Below are 19524 nucleotides of genomic sequence, written 5' to 3'. Positions count from 1 at the left end.
TCTGAAAATTTTAACAACAGGAGTTAACAGTCTACATTTACTACATAGACACAACTTCTCATCTTCCCTTCATTGCATTCTAGGAGACACCACAGGATCCCAATGTCCTTTCATCCTGTTCCTTTCCCTTCTTCCCCAGAGTTCTTTGCTTTGGTGCAATTCACCACACCCAGTCCAAATTTCATCGCACGTTTTCCCTTACTGTCCTTTATTCTTTTTTTTTTTAATATCTATTCATTTTCCCTTAGTGTTGCCTTTGTTATTGTTTACTGTTGTTGTAGTTATTGTTGGTTGTTATTGATGTCGTCGTTGTTAGGACAAAGAGAAATGGAGAGAAGAGGGGAAGACAGAGAGAGGGAGAGAAAGATAGACACCTGCAGACCTGCTTCACTGTCTGTGAAGTGACTCCTCTGCTGGCAGGAAGCTGGGGGCTTGAACCAGGAGCCTTACACCAGTCCTTGCGCTTCGTGCCACTTGCGCTTAACTCCCTGCGGTAAAACCGGATTCCCACCGTCCTTTATTCTTAGGTTCCATGTATAGGTGAGATAATTTGGTATTGTCTTTCTCTTTCTAGAAATAAGAAGTCTCCTCACTGGCCAGGGAAAGGACTTTGATAGAAATAAGTATTTTAAATCACAATCTTAGGAGTCATGGTGAAAAAATAGATGAAAAATTGACACAAAATATAAGCAAGTTCAGAAAGGAGCATGTATGTCTTCATAATAGTTTAAGGCCTGGCTGTATAGGTGGGTGTAACCGTAGTGGAAGTACCTGTAGGCAAAATCCTTATTCTTCCAGACCCAGTTCAAATCATCCTCTTTGAATGCTTTCTCTGAGGTATGGTGTAAAATTCTTATTCTTGTATTCACTGAGTATTTGCTACATTACTTTATTAGCTACTGTGTTGTAGTTATCTGTAAGTCTTTCTCTCTCACTAAATTGTATAATCTTTGAAATTAGGACATTGTTAGGGTGGGTTTAGATAGCATAATGGTTATTCAAAGTGTCTCTCATGCCTGAGGCTCCAAAGTCCCAGATTCAGTCCCCCACACCACCATAAGCCAGAGCTGAGCAGTGCTCTATTAAAAAAAAAAAAGAAAGAAATTAGGACATTGTCTTGTTTACCTTTGATTCTTCAATGTCTAATATAATAATAGATCTTTAATGCTTTAGAATTGTTTGCTAATGGGAGGCTTGAATGACCAACTTATTTATTTGCTTACTTATCTACTATGAATGTCAAAAACCACTCTGTGATGGGTCTGATTTGTAAATTGACCAAGGCTCTGAATCTGACACTGTCTTAGAGGCTAGGGCCCTTGATTCTGTTGGAAAACCATGAGTTTATGTCTTTTCATTTGGTGCCTTATGCAACAAAAACTTTGGAAATATATTGACACTTAATTCTCTATAATAGAATGCCAGGTTTCAGGACTGATAATATTAACTTTCCTCACATTTTCTTTTATTGTAAGTAGAGCATCACAAATCTAATTAAAATTTGTAGGCATACATATGCAACAGGGTAAAGGTACTTGAGTTCTTGGGTTACACAGGTTGCCTCTCATCGAGGTCCTGTTTACTTATGCTTCTCTAGTTCTATAATGTATTCTGTTCACTCCTGGACTGTTCATAAAAATCTTCAAACAAGATAAATCCTTAGCAAAGTATAATTACCTTTGCAGTTCTGCCCTCCAGAAATTATACTCAGTTTAATGTGTTTTGATCCTTGCATATTCTCCAACTCTTTAGAGTCATAGATTCACAAATAATCCTTTGGTTTAATTTCTAGATAGTAGAAATTATGTATTTCATTATGTATGTATTTTTACAGGCTTAACTCTCAGAAGCTAGCTTTCTTATTTACAAGGCTTTTGCTAAATAGTCCTGTCACCTCAGATACTATGAGAAGTAAAAATTATCAAATATTATAAATACTTTGAAATATATATCAGTGACACTTTATAACATGGAATTTTTAAGACCCATAGCATGAACTGGGTCTTAAAAATCTTGTATTTGTCCACTTATGATCCTATTATGTGTATGCTTAATGTACAATTCTATTTTGTTATAGGCTTTATATTTGATAGCTACTAATGGAACTCCAGAGCTCCAGAATCCTGAGAGACTGTCGGCTGTATTTCGTGATTTTTTAAATCGTTGTCTTGAGATGGATGTGGATAGACGAGGATCTGCTAAAGAGCTTTTGCAGGTAAAAATAAAATGCCGCAATTACAAAGAAAGAGTCATTATGTTAGCCTTTTATATCTCAATATGTGACAATAAGAGAGCTCTATCAACACATATCTAGGTCTAGCTGTAAGATGACCATTTCATTTTAAGCCATTAGCACATAAATATAGGCATGCATGTAATACATACTTAACTGACATGTTTCCTTTCTTTAGAGAAGTTGGCAATTCAATCCATAAATAATGTTTGTTCTTCCTGAAGTCCCGATTCTGTGAAGAAGCAATGTGAACATGTAGTGTTACCATATTATTCTAAACTTTACTTGTGCCCCCCTGGATGTTGTATGAAGGTGCTCTTGACTGGAAATCATTCTCTATATAACTATCCAATTATTTCCATGACATTTGCTATTCTAATACTTTGCTGATCCAAGCTTTTTTGCTTGTGATGCCAATTGGCAGGCACTTGCTTGTCTGGGTAAGTACTATTCAGTGGTGAGAGCCTCTGTAACCATTTTTTCTTTTCCTGGCTTTGAAGGATTAATCTAAATTATGGTAATTAGAACATACTGCTTACCTAAATTTACATGCTATCTCATTTAATACTTAATAACTCCACAGGGTAGGAGTTATTAACTCATTCTAGAGATGTAGCAATTAAGGTCCACATAGCTGTTGAGTAGCAGAACTGGAATTTGAGTTCTGGAATGTTTGACTTTCCACCACACAAACACAAAAACAAACAGAGGAAAAATGTGCTTACACTGCTAAAGCAATATTTGCTAAATATGACACACAGAGATTTACTATCAGAGATTTTTATTCAGAGGCATATATCAAAATCTGTAACATCTAAGAACAGTGACTGCTTGTGATCTTTTTGCCTTTGAATACATTACCCAGTTTAGAAAAAAGTGCACTTAGTTATATATAGTGTAAAATATTTAGCCTGTTTTAAACTTATACAAAAAAACATCTACTCTTGATGTCTTTGAATTCTTTTTAGAAATAGAATGCCACACCCTAGAAAAAATTCACCTGAGATAAACATATTTGGAAAAGTTGAGTAGGCTACACTTTTTTTTTTCTTTTGCTATTTGTGAACATTTCAGAAGCTGTCATAGGGCACTAATGTCAAGTCTGGAATGACCTTTAATTTATCCAACTTCAAATTGCAGATAAATTCCTGAACTTTTGGGAGCTTTACTTCCACATCTTTATATATCTCCCATTGTCCCAAGTATACAGTGACGCATACTCATATTGTGCTCTCTTCCAATAATAAGTGAAAACATAGGTTTGTTTATTATCACTATACATTGACATAGATCATTGATTCAATTAAATAATTCATTCCAAATAATACTTTTTTCCAAACCAGTTGAATCACTAATACAAAATTGAATTTAAAAGGAATGATTCATTGAATATTTTCATTTCTATATGTAAACAATAAACATCACACCAAGTTCATAAGTCATTCTCAGACACTAGCTTGTCATCGGCTATTATAAAGATTAGAAAGAAGAAACCTATGACAGCCATGCTACTAAAAGACCTTAGAAAAGACAAGACCTTGTATTTGTGTATAACCTAAGTCAATTATCTCTCTATTAATCAATATTGATTGAGTAACCTCTGCTTTAAAGGTTTAAATGTAGTGGGTTATATAGTTGTTAAATGCATGATTTCTGCTCTGAAAATTTAAACTTTCCTTAAGTACATGAAAAAAAAAATCATACGATTGTTTAAATACTCATTCAAAAAATAGTAAACACTATAGAAAAGTACTTCTATATGCTATGATGATCAGAAAATCCCTGTAAACAGGAAATAATCCAGTTGGATGTTGAAAGTCCAGTTTTAGAGAAGTAAAATGAAAGGGGAAACAATTTCAGGCCGAAGGGTTGTAGTGTGACCAAAGTCACATAGATAAGGTTTAAGTGAACAGAATATAGAAAGTTCAGCTGAAAAAGGGGTCAAGTAAGGAAGCTGAATGTGAAAATTTCAGTCTGTACACCAAACTAAAGATTTGAGAATGTAATTGAGGAAAACTGAAAAGTTGAAGGGCCACACACGATAAAAAGCAATTTGTTAGGAAGATTAATCTAGACTAGAGAACTAGCTCACTAAGCACATACCCTACTTGTTGAATGTGTTTACTTCATGTTAGAGTCACATGAGCATATGAAAATACTAAGGAATCGGGGGGCAGGGTAGTTCCAGAATTATGATGTTATTTTTTCTCTCTCTCCTCCATTTTCTTTCCCTCTCTCTCTCTCTCTCCCTCTCTCTCCCCCTCTCTCTCCCCCTCTCTCTCCCCCTCTCTCTCTCTCCCTCTCTCCTCTCTTCTCTCTCTCTCTCTCCTTCCCTCCCTCCCTCTCTCCCTCCTTCCATCTCTCCATAAGGAGTTGACCAGGGATTGCTCAAATGTGGGAATAAAATAAGATTAATCTGGTGGTGTGTACTTAGAATTAATTAGTGGAAAACATAGAAGATTCCTTATCAACAAAGGAATAATTGTTATAGGTATGGTTTAAGTTTATTAGGTTTATAATTGTCCATTGACAGATAACTGGATGAAGAAGTTGTGACTACTCTACAGTCAAAAGATACTACTGTTTTCTTTTTCTTTTTCTTTTTTTTTTTTTTTTTTTTGGGAGCAGGTGGCAGCGGCTTTATTGCCCGACCTGGCTGAAGCCTCCCAAGGGCCTAGGAGGCAGCGCTCCGGGCCTGGTGCTGCTGGGCCAACCGCTGCATGCGCTCCTCCAGCTCCGGCCGGAAGTGGCGGATCAGGCCCTGCACAGGCCAGGCGGCCCCGTGTTTTCTTTGAGACAAAAATGGATGGAACTAGAGGTGATTATGCTTAGTGAAGTTAGTAAGAAGGCAAAGGACAACTACAAAACTGTTTCACTTACATGTGTAATATAGAGAATTGAAATACATGAACTTGAAAAAAACCATAAGTAAACAGTCTCTAAGAAAACTTTGTAAAAACTCTCTGGTGCTCATTGTTGGAGGGATCATGGCACAAAAATTCTGTAGTGAGTGTGGTGTACAGTATACCTGTTATAATTTTATAGATCACTACTGATCATAATATTTATTTATTGGATAGAGACAGAGAGAAATCAAGAGGGATAAAGGAGATAGAAATGGAGAGAGAGAAAAAGACTCATGTAGCACTGCTACACCACTCAGAAAATTCCCCATCCTTGCAGGTGGGGACTGGGGGCTTGAACCTGGGTCCTTGTGCATGGTAACTTGTGCCCTCAACAGAGTACAACACCACTCCACCCCTAAATCATAATTTTAAATAATGGCTTAGAAAAAAAAAGTCTATTAAGCTTGAACTAGAGAAAGCAAGAGAATTGTAAAAGGTTTTAAGAACTCAGTAGCTTATGGGAGAGGGAGACAAAAGGGACTTCCCAAATCACTGTGTAGTATTTAGTAAAAACAAGAGTAACAGGATAATATAATACATATCATTTCTTTTCCTCGATATAGGTTATAAAGAATTGTCATCTAATTTACCACATTGCATGTAACGATTATTATGAGCAGAACAGAAAACTACTGAAGCCAGGTGCTATGATTCCAGTATGCTAGCTTATATCACGCAAGAGTATTGTGTTTGGGAGAATTCAGCATGCATTTTGAAATGCTGAGTTAAAGGTGAATCAAGAACATTCAAGAGCTGTGATTCGGAAGGTGGCTCAGTGGATAAAGCACTGGACTTACAAGAATGAGGTCTCAGGTCCAATCTTTGGCAGCACATGTACCAGAGTAGTATCTGGTTCTTTCTCTCCCATCTTTCTCATTAATAAATAAATAAAATCTTTAAAAAAAAAACATTCAAGGGAGTCGGGCAGTAGCGCAGTGGGTTAAGCGCAGGTGGCAAAGTGCAAGGACTGGTGCAAGGATCCCGGTTTGAGCCCCGGCTCCCCACCTGCAGGGGAGTCGCTTCACAGGCGGTGAAGCAGGTCTGCATGTGTCTTTCTCTCCTCTTCTCTATCTTCCCCTCTTCTCTAGATTTCTCTTTGTTCTATCCAACAGTGACGACAACAATAGTAACTACAATAAAAAGAAACAACAGGGCAACAAAAGAGAATAAATATGTAAATAAAAATTAAAAAATAAAAGATAATTTAAGAATTATCCAAGAACTGGTGTGAGGATCCTGGTTCAAGCCCCTGGCTCCCCACCTGCAGGAGGGTCGCTTCACAGGCGGTGAAGCAGGTCTGCAGGTGTCTCTCTCTCTTCCTCTCTGTCTTCCCCTCCTCTCTCCATTTCTCTCTGTCCTATCCAACAATGGCAACATAAATAACAACAATAAAAAAAGAAGAATTATCTAGCAGACAACTGGAGACACAGAACCAGTGTAAAAAGAAATCAGGTCACTTGATAAAGATCTCAGTCATGGTCATAAAGTTGGTGAAACTTTGAAGCCAAGAAAGAATATAAATGATGGTAAATGATGGAATTAAATTAGACAAAAAGGGAGTCAGGCAGTAACACAGCGGGTTAAGCGCAAGTGGCACAAAGTGCAAGGACCAGCATAAGGATCCCAGTTCAGGCCCCTGGCTCCCCACCTGCAGGGGAGTCGCTTCACAAGCGGTGAATCAGGTCTATAGGTGTCTATCTTTTTCACCCCTCTCTGTCTTCCCCTCCTCTCTAGATTTCTCTCTGTCCTATCTAACAATGATGACATCAGTAACAACAACAATAATAACTACAACAACAATAAAAACAACAAGGACAACAAAAGGGAAAATAAATAAATATTTAAGAAAAAATAAATTAGACAAAAAGAAAAACAAATGATAAGAATCAGTTTCTTGTGTGTGGGAAATAAAATGTAATGAAACCAGGGAAGAAAATTGAGAGGGAGTACTTCATGAGCTTGTACATGGAAGAGACTTAACAGAGTAACATGCCACAGACTGCATAAGTGGAAGATATTTCAAAGAAAAAAGTCACTATCAATTTGTATTAATTCATGTAAAGGAGTCAAAAGAGAAACAGTGGAGAAGCAGCTGTTTGGTTTAGTAGTTAGGGAACCAAAAGTGTCAGAATCAAGGGCTTTAGTGGCTAGCCAAAATCACTTTTATGAGCATGAGAACTGCTCCAGCTAAATTCATACATAGAAAATCAGACTGTTGTGAACACAGTGAGCATTTACATGACACCTACTCCATATCAATTTTTAAAGGATTTCAAGACACTGACAGACAAAACATCCAAAGAATAAAAGCTGGCACCATTTTTTTAAACGTTTAAAATGTTCAGAATATATTTTAATGAAAAAAGGCTGCCAAAAATATAAATAAATATAATTGTTGGCAAAAAGAATTCCAGTAATTCATATTTCTTCTCCTTTTTCAGCATCCATTTTTAAAATTAGCCAAGCCTCTCTCCAGCTTGACTCCTCTGATTATCGCTGCAAAGGAAGCGATTAAGAACAGCAGCCGCTAAGCCTGAAAGCCTTACCCCACACCATCTCCCTCATGAGTAAGACTGAAATAAATCTCTGCTACAGGAAAGATGGAAGAAGACAGTAAAATGTGGTGGGGGTTTCTTATCTCTCAAATGAATAGAAACTTCTTATAAGCCTTTTTTCCTACTCCTTCAGATTATGTAATTTATTTGTAAGCCTGAATCGCAGCCCAAACAGGGCAGCAATGTCGAAGTGGCTATAAAGTGGTCACTTCCACAGTGAAGCGAACGAGCCAGTAGTGAATCCCCTCATTTTGTGCATACACTTTGAAGAAAAACATTTCTCAAGGGTGCACACTTCCTCTTCATAGTGTTGTGTTTGTTTTTTAAGTTAGAGAGTAGTCCCTTACATTCGAACCTCTTTCAAAACTCCTTACCCCAATGTGATGTTTTTCACTTGCATTGTCATTAGATCTTCAGAAAAAAAATTCAAATCTTTTTTTATAAAAAATGAAAACAAAACAAAAAAAGCAAAATTAGCAAATAAGTACAAAAAAAAAAAAAGAAGCAAGTACTGTGTGAACATGTGGAAGTCCATGCCCTAGTAGAGTTGCAATTTTTTATTCTTCTTCTATAGTGGTGGTTTGGTTTATGTACCTGTTTTTCTGCATTTGCATTGGAAAAGGTTTCTTTTAAAACATTTTCCAAAAGCAGAGAGGAATACGTATATTCAGGAAGGGCTTTTAAAAATGTACATCTTGATAACACTCAAATGGTGAAATCCCCTTATATTTTCATGATGACTCTAAAGAGGTAGTTTAGACATACTTTATCATTTATATAAACCAACTTGTTCATTTTCATGATATCTGACAAAGGACACATTAAAACTGTGGTACTCCTGTTGGGAGATTCCAGTCTTAAATCCTGAATGGAGCAATCATATTTTAACAAGATAGTACTTTGTCTGAGAGCCAAAAGGAAAACAAGATAAGTGTGCAATACTGAAATCCTTGTTGGAATGTGAGTAAACAAATATAAAGATTCTTACTTTAATCCTCAGTTATGCTTGTGGAGTATACATGTACAAGGAGGAAATTGACCCACTGAAATTTCTTTCTTATTAAAACTATTTACTTCAAAAATTTATAACATTTTAAAAATTAACATAAATCTGGAGTTCTGAGGTATTGTAACTATTAAACTTTGTAAAAAATGGGAGGCAAATGAAAACTACATCCTAGCTCACATTTGTCTATAAAATGCATATTCCCATTTTCCCTACTTATCACCAAATTCTATTTCAGGATATGGTGTGTTGACTTTCTTGGGATTCTGGGAACTTCAAGAATATGTTAATAAATATATTGAAATACTTAAGTAAAAAATAATTTGGGTTTGAAATCATGTATTCCAAGAAGTATCATTCTAACTGAATTCCTTTTGTGGCTTGGGGGAAATGAGAAAAATTGACCATTATTTCACCATGTAACCATTTACTAAAAACCCAACTGTATGTACTTCCTGAATCATCTGAGAATAGAAAAATGTCTGGAGGATGTTTGTGTAGAAAGTACTATGCTTCTCTTTTGAGTGTATTGTCAATTTTAGAAATTCTGCAACGTTGTTTCTCTAATTATTTTAAAAGCTAACGGTGTGTGCTGTAAAAGGCTTCTTGATTTGTACTATATCAAAAAGCCTGTGTAGGACCTATCTATATTCAGCAAGGAGGAAAAGAGATCAGTGTCATGGGGCCTCTCTCCTCTCCCTAGGTTCCTTCAGCCATCTAACCATACACATCTATTCCTTAAAATGAAAGCACTTTCTGCTAGTCATATCGTGTGTGTGTTTATATTTAGATCACACCGCTGATAGATTTTTTATTGTTTTCTTTGACTATAAAATTTGGGAGGGGCTTGACCCTGCCAAAAAAATAAATAAAAATAGCCCATAGTGGATAAAACAACAAATGTGAAAGAAAAAATATCAATGGTAATATTAATTTAAATCATACTGTGTTGCATTTTGCATTAAAATATGACTGGGTCTGTGATTTTTAATGCCACACTGTTCTAATAGGAGGGAGGAGTCTTAATTTTTATCTATTTTTTTTCCAACTGATGGTGCCACGGAACTCAGTGAAATACCTGGAATGTAAATTGGAATTTGGCACATTGATAATTATGCCTTGCCAATGGATAGATCCCCCATAAACATGATTGGGAAGCCTGGTCATCCTTTATATGCCTCTTTTGTAATGGGAAGACCTGGAATAATGACCCTTCGGATCATTGTAGGCAGAAAAATAACTGCCTTTTTATGCTTTCACTTCAGCATACACGAAGAGCCAGGTACTTCACCATATCACTTTACACCCAGATTTTCTAATATATTCAAGTAGACATTGCTCTTACAACCTTATATCTATAGAAAATTTTAAATGAGAATGGTTTCTAAAGACCCTGCCTCATTCTGGAGAGTTATGTATATTTCTAATAAGTATTAGAGAGAAGCTGTTTCTCCTGCCAAACTGATGCTGAAGGGTTCAAATTTGATACACTTGAACAATTTGGACTCCAGATGGTTCATAGTTTATTCCCTTTCCTTGGATTTTATTTTAGCTTATCTTGATACAGATGAGAATAATCAGATCTTTAATGTTGCTAGTGTGCCCTAAGATAGTGAGGGTACATTGTCATCAAATGTTGATTCCAGTATGTCCTGAAAGAAGAATAGGGCAGTGGGAAAGTCAGGGAAGGGTGAGAAGCACAGTAGAGATTATTTATTTAAGAAAGTAAAGAACATTAATGTTGTATCAAGGATCCAGTGCGTTGTCATAATCCCATAAGGATTTTTGGATGACACAATCCCCTCAAATCAGTCACCATGTTGGATAATGACTTCGTTCTTGATGATCTCATCTATGTCATTGTAAATATTTGTGTGTCCACAGTCCATTATTTGGCTACTGGATGGCCAATTCATATAAGAAGATTTAAATCAAGTATTTATTCTTTGTGTTATTCAGATTTCTTTCAGGCTTGTGAATTTCACCTCAATATTTGAGTTTAACCACCTGATACCCACACCTACCCCTCCCCTCTGAAGCACATTCCATTGCTAAAAGAAAAAAGAAATATGAAATTGCTTCCTGTCGTATGTATAACTGTTTTGATAGTTTGAAATGTTTGTCTATAAAGAATATTTCTCAACTCAATGGTTATGTAAATAACTATATTCCTTTGTTCAATGGGTTGTTTGTTTCTGATGAGGCTGCCAGTTCTCTGAGAGAATCTATAAAATTACTTTTAAATAACATAAACAAGAATTATTCAAATGTAAAAGAAAGTGTGCATATGGACAAGGACTGGGAATACATAATTAAAATTAGTTGTGTTAGTTTAGGGTAGTGGGATTATGAATTTTTTCATTAAAAATTTCCTTTGATGTTACTATATCAATTATTATTTTCTAATAAATAAACATCAGAGAAGGAACTATAGAAACATAGAAAAGATGTCAGAGGTAGATAACTTCTGGCAAGAGCCCAGAGCATGCAGGGCACAGATATTTGCTAGTTACAATTATTCCATAGGCTTTATATATGCCTGGGTGCTGAGGTTGGCACAGGCTCGGGTGTGGCACGTGCTTTCTTAGGAGACTATTAGCTATATGTTAAAACTTGGAAGATGTCACTGTTAGAACTCCAAATACATCCTCTGCTTTTAAACTGGCTACTCTCTGCTTTGGCATGACATCAAAGTTTTTGTTTTGGTTATTTTAGATAGCCATTATTTTAGATAGGAAGGGTTACATTTGATTATCTCCCTGATAACATCAGTTTTAGGTGTTACCTTTCCGGATCATCTCAGCAGATTTTAGGTCAAATTTTGAGGAAAGGAAGATAAAATCCCTAGCTCCCACACATTTCTTGTCTGACAAGTTATTCAAATAAGACCCTTCCTTTAATGATTGGTAGGTAAGGCCCACTAATTCAATAAAAGTCATGACTTTAGAAGTTGGCTATGAAAATATTAAGATATGGCTGATGATAGGTTGTATGCAATAGTTGTCATGCTTAAAAAGAAATGGGACTACCGAAAGAGAGGAATTTCCTTTTAACTCATCAGAGAAATTTTATTTGAGAATTTTTGTAAAGCGGCAATGGTTTCATTTCACAAGGAGCAAGCTGTGTATCCAGAGAAACCACAGACTTTACATTGGCTACTCTTAATATAAAAGTTACTTTGGTTACACTTAAACCTGACATCTTAAATTTAATCTCATGTTCTTTTTCTTCATTAACTACAGTTAATATTCAGTCAAACAAAGGCATGGGAAGTGATATAATCTTCTCCCTGTCTCTGAGCCAGAGGACGGAAATTCAGCATTTGTAAATTGACAGTTTAATAGATCTGGGATTTTGAGCGAACGTAACATAGAATTCTGAACATATATTTGCATGTGGATTGGGAAGGAATAAGCGGGACCTTGGAAACAGTGAACATATTTTTCCTCAGAAAGAAATTTTACATTTTTTTCCAGTATTGTTTTTCTGTTGGTTAGATTTCTTTTTCCACTTCTTTTTTGATCCCACACACATTTAAGTAACCAAATGAATATATCCCAACTCCTCATGCATTGGGAATGTCTGTTTAATATTGAACATTATCTACTTGAGTCTGAAAATACGGGAACTGAGATAGAACCTCTGTGTGCAAGTATACTATAATACATGTAACATTTAGTGCCACATTATATAGTCTAAAGATGAACTTATACAAGCTAGTTAGTGCCATCGGAATCTCTTTTGGAAACTGCCATTAGGTAAAAAGCTATCTAGAATAGCTGTAAGGCACTTACCATGCTCACCTGATTTAGTACCCAAGAGGAAATCAACCACAATTAGAGAATCAGTCAGATGCTGTAGAAGGAACATTAACCTAGGAGTAAGCAAACCTGACAGGATTCAGGCACTATCACTAACATTCTGTGTGAATTTGAGGAAATCAACTAATCCTTTCCTAGTTGTTTCCTCATGTGTAAACATATGAAACTAGATGATCTCCAAGGTCTTTCCAAAATTTCTGAAATTATAATACTATAGGTTATTTTGCATATTTTACCTGTTAAAATGATAAAAAAATACCACGTGGTTTAGTCTGAACCTTTTATAATACAGTCTCTTATGCTATAAAAATGATGAATTACAAAACTCAAGTAAATGATGTTAACAATATTTAAGAGTATTGATGAAACTTGTGGCAGCCTTCCACTTCCTTCTATTATTTCATTTTAATGTTTCTTTTCTGTTAAGTATTCCCAGTTTTGATTTTCCATACACTATTTGTAAAGTCTGCTTTTCATTAAATTGTGGCCAGTATTTGCTACTAGGACAGAAATATACTGTCATACTTGCTAGAATAGAACTATACCTAGGCCTCTCCTTTCCTATGAAATAGTGCTGGACTTAATATAATTTATTTGTTAAATGGCACAAGATAGCAGAACTCATGTATTTTATTGACTGGGATCACTAAGAATGGGTCTAAATGTTTGTAGGTTGCTAAGATAAAGTAATTTCATTCTATTAGCACTAAGGAGTATTGACAAATATACTTGTTGGGAACCACTGATAGCATTCTAATAACATCACGCATAGTGATTGACCAATTGTATGAGTAAAGTGCTGGAAAGAGGGAAAACTATATGTTCCTGGATGGTCCCATTATGCTGTGTACAGCAAGTGTGCCAATCAGCACTAAGTGTGAGAATCAAATTCAGTGTGTGCTTGTGTGTGGTGTTAAGGACCCGTGTATGCTATATACAATAGTAATGAGAAGAAATTCCACAGAATCCTATAATTTCTAGTGGACTGAGTTTTAAATCTCAGTACATCACCCAGAAGGAGCCAGAGCATAGGCTACTGATGTATACTGAGATTATACTAATAATAACCAGACAAAACAAGTTGAGGAGGACGTACATTTTTGTTGTTTTTTTAAAGAATTGTATCTCATTTAGCTGTGCATTACTTTTGTTAAAATGTGTTATCTGTAAACATGTGTAGTGAAATTCTTCTGTAACTTTGGATTAAAAGTATTTATGGTCTTTTTGTTTGTTTGATTTTTTAAGTAAGTTATTTCTTTTGTAGAACTGCTGATGGTACAGTTCCATCCTTCTGACCTCAGCATTTGACCTTCAGAGTTTTTATTTCCATTATTGTTTAAATTGTGGTTGAAGCAATAGAAAATTGAAATACGGATTGTGCATGACTGTGTCTTGAGTGTAAAAATATTGCAGTTTGAAACTTGGACCTAAAGTATTGCAAATAAAAATGACAAACATCAAAAAATCTATGCTTCTCTCTTCTTTCCACCCACTCCTTTATTGTTGGGCATTTCACCTCTTCCGCCTGTTGGGATATAACATTCAAAGATAACAAGCCAGGGAAATGGTTAGTTTTATGAGCAAAAGAAAATGTATTGTAGATACTGCCACCAAATAACTGAGGCCCAGAGTCACCATATGATTTTAACATGGGATTGTTTAGAAAGGAGAATGCAGAGAACCTTGTACATCCAAGGAGAATGCAGAGAAGGAACCTTGTACATCCAAGGGGTAGATAAGGGAAATGTGTCAAAACATTTAATTTTTTCAAAGAGTTAATTCAAATTATTAAAAAACAGTAATACTTATTAAATTATCTGTTACAATGTGTCAGGCGATACTCTTGGAGCTGAGGTTGCAAAATGAGCAAAATTAGACATAAGCCTTACCATCTCAGTAGCTTATTGTTTGAAGAGTAAGAAAGATATCACAAAATAGTAAACACTTCAAAGGAGAAATATATAACATGTGAATGTATTTAATGTGACAGGGTAAAACCTATAGGAGGAAAAGATAATGAAAAGCTATTTGATGATTTTTACTTTGAGCTGAGATATGGACAAAAAAAAGTAAACCACATAAATCAAGATAGAAAATGTTGAGTATAAATTGGTATAAAACATCACTATGTTGATGTTTTGCTTTGTTCATGAATGCCCTATTGTGAAAATCAGTTTTCTATGTCTGTGCTCTCAGAAATAAACCTTAAGAAGACTTAAGCAAGCCCAATTTCCTTTTCCTGACTGATGCTGTGTGTGCATATATACATACATGCATATACTAAAAGTATATGAATGTACACACACATATATATATGTATTACACATACATTGTGCTAAATCATTTAAAATACACTGTACATATAATTCTCCTCATAACAGTGTTACTGTGTATTTCCTTTGAACAAGAATATGATGCTTCATAACCATAGCGAAATTATCAAATCAAGAAACCGAATGCTGATACAGTTCCATTCATGCCATATTCCAGTTTTACTAAATGTCCTAATAATAAATTATTTGTAATAAACCTTGTTTTTGCTTAGAAAATTATGAACTAGCCAGGCCACCTGCATAATGTCTTTTTAAAATCTCATATCTGGTGTCAATGTCTGCAGGTCACAGGAGAGAGTTACTTTACTCATAACAGACTTTTCTTAATTTTTTAATTTTAAAGAATTTTTAATTTATTTAATAATGATCAACAAGGCTGTTGGATAAGAGGGCTACATTCCACACTATTCCCACTAGCAGAGTTCTGAATCCCATCCCTTCCACTTCTTCTTCTAGCGTTTGCCCTTCTTCCGTAGCCAGTCAACAGCGTCAGGTTGAGCCTGATGTAAAGTTTCGAGACCTCCTTTGAATCTGGAGAGGTGGCAGTCATTGACTATGTGGGTCATAGTCTGTCTGTAGCCGCAGGGGCAATTCGGGTCGTCTCTGGCTCCCCATGGCCTGTTCGATAGCGATTGAGGAGGGCCCAATCATAACGTGCTAGGTCAAAGCCGGGTTGACCTTGCAGGGGTCTGTGATGAGGTGTTTGTTCTTTACCTCAGCTGACTGCCAACTCTGTTTCCAAGAGACTGGAACAGAGAAGTTCAGTGTAGGCATAGGGGACCAGATTGGGTGACGAGACGTCAAGCGTTGGACAGGGTGGGCAAAGATATCCGTGTATATTGGCAGGTCCGGTCGAGCTTAGACGTGGGAAATGAACTTAGATGATGCCGCATCCCAATGAATATCTGGCGGGGCGGTGTTCCTAAGAACTGGCAGCCATGGAACCGGGGTGGAACGGATGGTTCCAGAAATTATCCTCATGGAGGAATATAATTTGGAATCGACCGAGTGGACATGGGGACTTCGGAACCATACTGGGTCACAGTATTCTGCAGTGGAATAGCATAATGCCAGAGATGATGATCATAGTGTGGAAGCACTTGCGCCCCATGAGGAGCTGGCCAGTCTTGCAATGATGTTATTCCTCGTGCCCACCTTTGCTGCAGTTTTTATGAGATGTTTGTGAAATGACAGAGTGCGATCAAGAGTAACGCCAAGATAGACTGGCTGGGCTTCATGCCGGATTCTCGTACCGCCAAGCTGCACATTAAGCTCACACGAGGCCGAAGCATGATGTAGATGGAAAACAGATGATACCGTTTTTGCAGTGCTAGGGATTAGTCGCCTTTTTTTTACAGTAATCGGATATCAGAGACATGTCTTTCGTGAGTGTTTCCTCGAGGATGTCGAACTTTGATGCCTGAGTTGCACAGCAGATGTCATCGGCGTAGATGAACTTCCTTGAAGAAGTTTCTGGGAGGTCATTGATGTAAATATTAAATAGCGTAGGAGCCAGAACAGAGCCCTGGGGTAGGCCACTTGAGACAGGTCTCCATCTGCTAGACTTGTCACCCAGATGCACCCGGAATCTTCTGTTTTGGAGGAGAAACGATACAGTGTTGACCACCCATGGAGGCAGGCATCTTGAGATCTTGACTAGGAGACCATGGTGCCCTTCCACTGAAAGGTTCCCTATTCTTTATCCCTCTGGGAATATGGGCCAAAGATATTTATGGGGAGCAGAGGGTGGAAGGTCTGGCTTCTGTAATTGCTTCTCCGGTGGACATGGGTGTTGACAGGTTGATTTTGATCCATATCCCCAGTCTACCCTTCCCTAGTGGAGTAGGGCTCTGGAGAGGTAGGGTTCCAGGACACACTGTTGAGGTCATCTGCCTAGGAAGTTAGGTTGGCATCATGGTAGCATCTGCAATTCAGTGGATGAAAAGCATTAAGATATAAAGAAGAGGGTGCAAGACAGTTGCACAGTGGGTTAAATGCACATGGAGCAAAGCATAAGGAGCGGTGCAGCAGGTCTTCAAGTGTCTTATCTTTCTCTCCCCCTCTTTGTCTTCCCCTCCTCTCTGGATTTTTCTCTGTCATGTCTAATAGCAACAACAACAATAATAATAGCAACAACAGCAGTGTAAACAACAAGGTCAACAAAAGTGGAGGGAGCCTCCAGGAGCAGTGGATTTATAGCACAGGCACTGAGCCCCAGAAATAACCCTGGAGGCAAAATAAATAAATAAATAAATAATTCATTTAATAATCAGGAACCTGAGGTAAAAGTTTAGCCGATGAAATTTTAGGTATTCATGTTGGAAGGAGCTAAGAAGTCTATCTTTGGTGTATTCCAAGGGGCCCATGACTTTACTAATTATTTGCCTGAGCCTGACAGCTAACATACAGGAGGGCTAAAGGTGTTGTCTGGGGAGATGGTCTCAGTGTTGGATACAGCACTAGAAAGCTGGGTAAGGGCAGAGGGAAGCTCCCAAATATGAGGAAAATATATAAATACCATTAACTTTAAAACCCAACGGTCTGACCTAGGGCCCACGTCTACTCTTATTTAGCACAGGAGCCTGTGTAACCTCTGCATCCATGTCAGTCTGAGCTCTCATTCCATGGTCACAGCTAGGGACATTCTAGGCTACACTCATTTCAGGACCAATCTTCCTGGAGTAGCAGAATATGTTGACCCAGCCTTCCTTCAGACAGTAGGGCAATTTCTACCACTGTTGTCCTACACTGAGGGTAATATCCTGTAGAGGACCACAAGAGGATTTAGTGTGTTGTTCATGATGGAGATGACCATGGTGGGAAAAGGGATCTGTTAGAGATCTAAGCCCATCATACCTATATGGGAATCCTAGATTTCAAATGAGTAAACTGAATTTTAACATTGGGTAATAACTTTTTAAAAAATATTAGATCTCCTATAATCTTAGACCAAGGAGACCAGAAAGTAACTGATCTTGTCAGTATATATAACATATAGTTATTTGTAAATAGCATTATAGTATAGTAAATCCTAACCATGGGATTTTCAAAGTAAATCAAGCTCCCAAATAACTTGGTTATAATAATAATTGTCTGTTGCTTTCTTAAACTCTAAGACAGCAAAGAACCTTCCTCTTTCTCTATAAACCCATATACCTCTCATTCCTGGAACCTCTGGGACTTTGTTCATTTTCCTTCATGCTCTCTTCATTCATACCATTTGATAACTGCACCTGCCAATCTCAACCAAATCAATACAACTAGCGCTACCGCAACATGTTTCACTTCAAACTGTTGAGAGACACCAGACCTGTAATCTGAACCCTCCAGCTCCAATACTTTGGTGACATCTTTCTAGCTCATAGGACTCTTTAGTTCCATTTTTGGGTGACACACTTCCTAACAAAATTACAGAACCTAGATAAAGGGCAGGGCCTACGAGATAGGGCATCTGTGAATATGTATCCATAAGTTTGGCAAAAAAATATATACCTTAAAGTAAAAGTGTACAATAGTCTACAGTGACCCAATAAATGCAGCAAGTACAAAGACTTAAAAAAGACACCATAAAGTACTTAATCAAATAGTTTCTATTAAGATCTAGAAACCCTCCTGACCTACTTCCGATTTCACTTCCCTTAAGTCTGACTGTGTTCGATAAAATAAGAACTACAAAAGTTGGATAAGGGCAAGGTACCAGAAAACTTTAATGAGGGTCCTTTTGGTCACTACCAGGCCACCTCATCATCTGGGGCCTTAGTCAGGGAATCTTTCGATTCTTACATAGATATGATGGGCCTGTTTTCTTTTTTTTTTAATATTTTTATTTCAATTATTTATTCCCTTTTGTTGCCCTTGTTGTTTTATTGTTGTAGTTATTATTGTTGTTGTCATCGTTGTTGGATAGGACAGAGAGAAACGGAGAGAGGAAGGGAAGACAGAGAGGGGGAGAGAAAGATAGACACCTGCAGACCTGCTTCACCGCATGTGAAGCGACTCCCCTGCAGGTGGGGAGCCGGGGTTCGAACCGGTATCCTTATGCCGGTCCTTGTGCTTTGCGCCACCTGCGCTTAACCCACTGCGCTACAGCCTGACTCCCCTATGGGCTTGTTTTCTTAAAAGCAGAAAACTCCCATGAATTCAACCCATTTTGCCACCTATTTGGAACCATTTTTACTAGTTAATTTCTTTTAAAAAATGTCTTTATTCGAGGAGTAATAGTTTACAGTTGATAGCAAAATACAATAGTTTGTACATGCATAACATTTCTCAGTTTTCCACATAATAATTCAACCCTCACTAGGTCCTCCTTGCCATCATATTCCAGGACCTGAATCCACTCCTGTCCCCCATCCTACTAGTTAATTTCTTATTATGTCTATTTCACTGAATCAGAGACAAGTTTACTTTTCATTTATCCCTCTCCTTTCCTGAGTTTAGCAGGTCAAACTATGCACATTCCAACTCTTTCAGACCCGCCATCTCCCATAGATAGAGGCTCTTTTAAAAAATTTTTTTAAATATGTATTTATCTATTCCCTTTTTGTTGCCCTTGTCTTATTGTTGTAGTTAGTATTGTTGTTGCTATTGATGTCATCGTTGTTGGATAGGACAGAGAGACATGGAGAGAGGAGGGGAAGACAGGGGGAGAGAGAGACACCTGCAGACCT

General features: G+C 37.2%; 1 protein-coding gene across 1 annotated transcript in view; it reads left to right on the top strand.

Annotated features, from left to right (window-relative positions):
- Positions 1-13980, top strand: part of PAK3 (p21 (RAC1) activated kinase 3) — a 146238-nt gene extending 132258 nt beyond the window's left edge. The window contains exons 11-12 of the mRNA XM_060182741.1: positions 2078-2215; positions 7581-13980. Coding sequence (XP_060038724.1) covers positions 2078-2215; positions 7581-7670 — 228 coding nt within the window. The 3' untranslated portion in view covers positions 7671-13980. The remainder of the gene's footprint in view (positions 1-2077; positions 2216-7580) is intronic.
- The last annotated feature ends 5544 nt before the right edge of the window (positions 13981-19524 follow it).

The sequence above is a fragment of the Erinaceus europaeus genome, chromosome X (assembly GCF_950295315.1).
Source record: "Erinaceus europaeus chromosome X, mEriEur2.1, whole genome shotgun sequence".
Classification (NCBI taxonomy): domain Eukaryota; kingdom Metazoa; phylum Chordata; class Mammalia; order Eulipotyphla; family Erinaceidae; genus Erinaceus; species Erinaceus europaeus.
The sequence above is the reverse complement of the archived record's forward strand: the minus strand, read 5'-3'. Positions and strand labels throughout refer to the sequence as shown.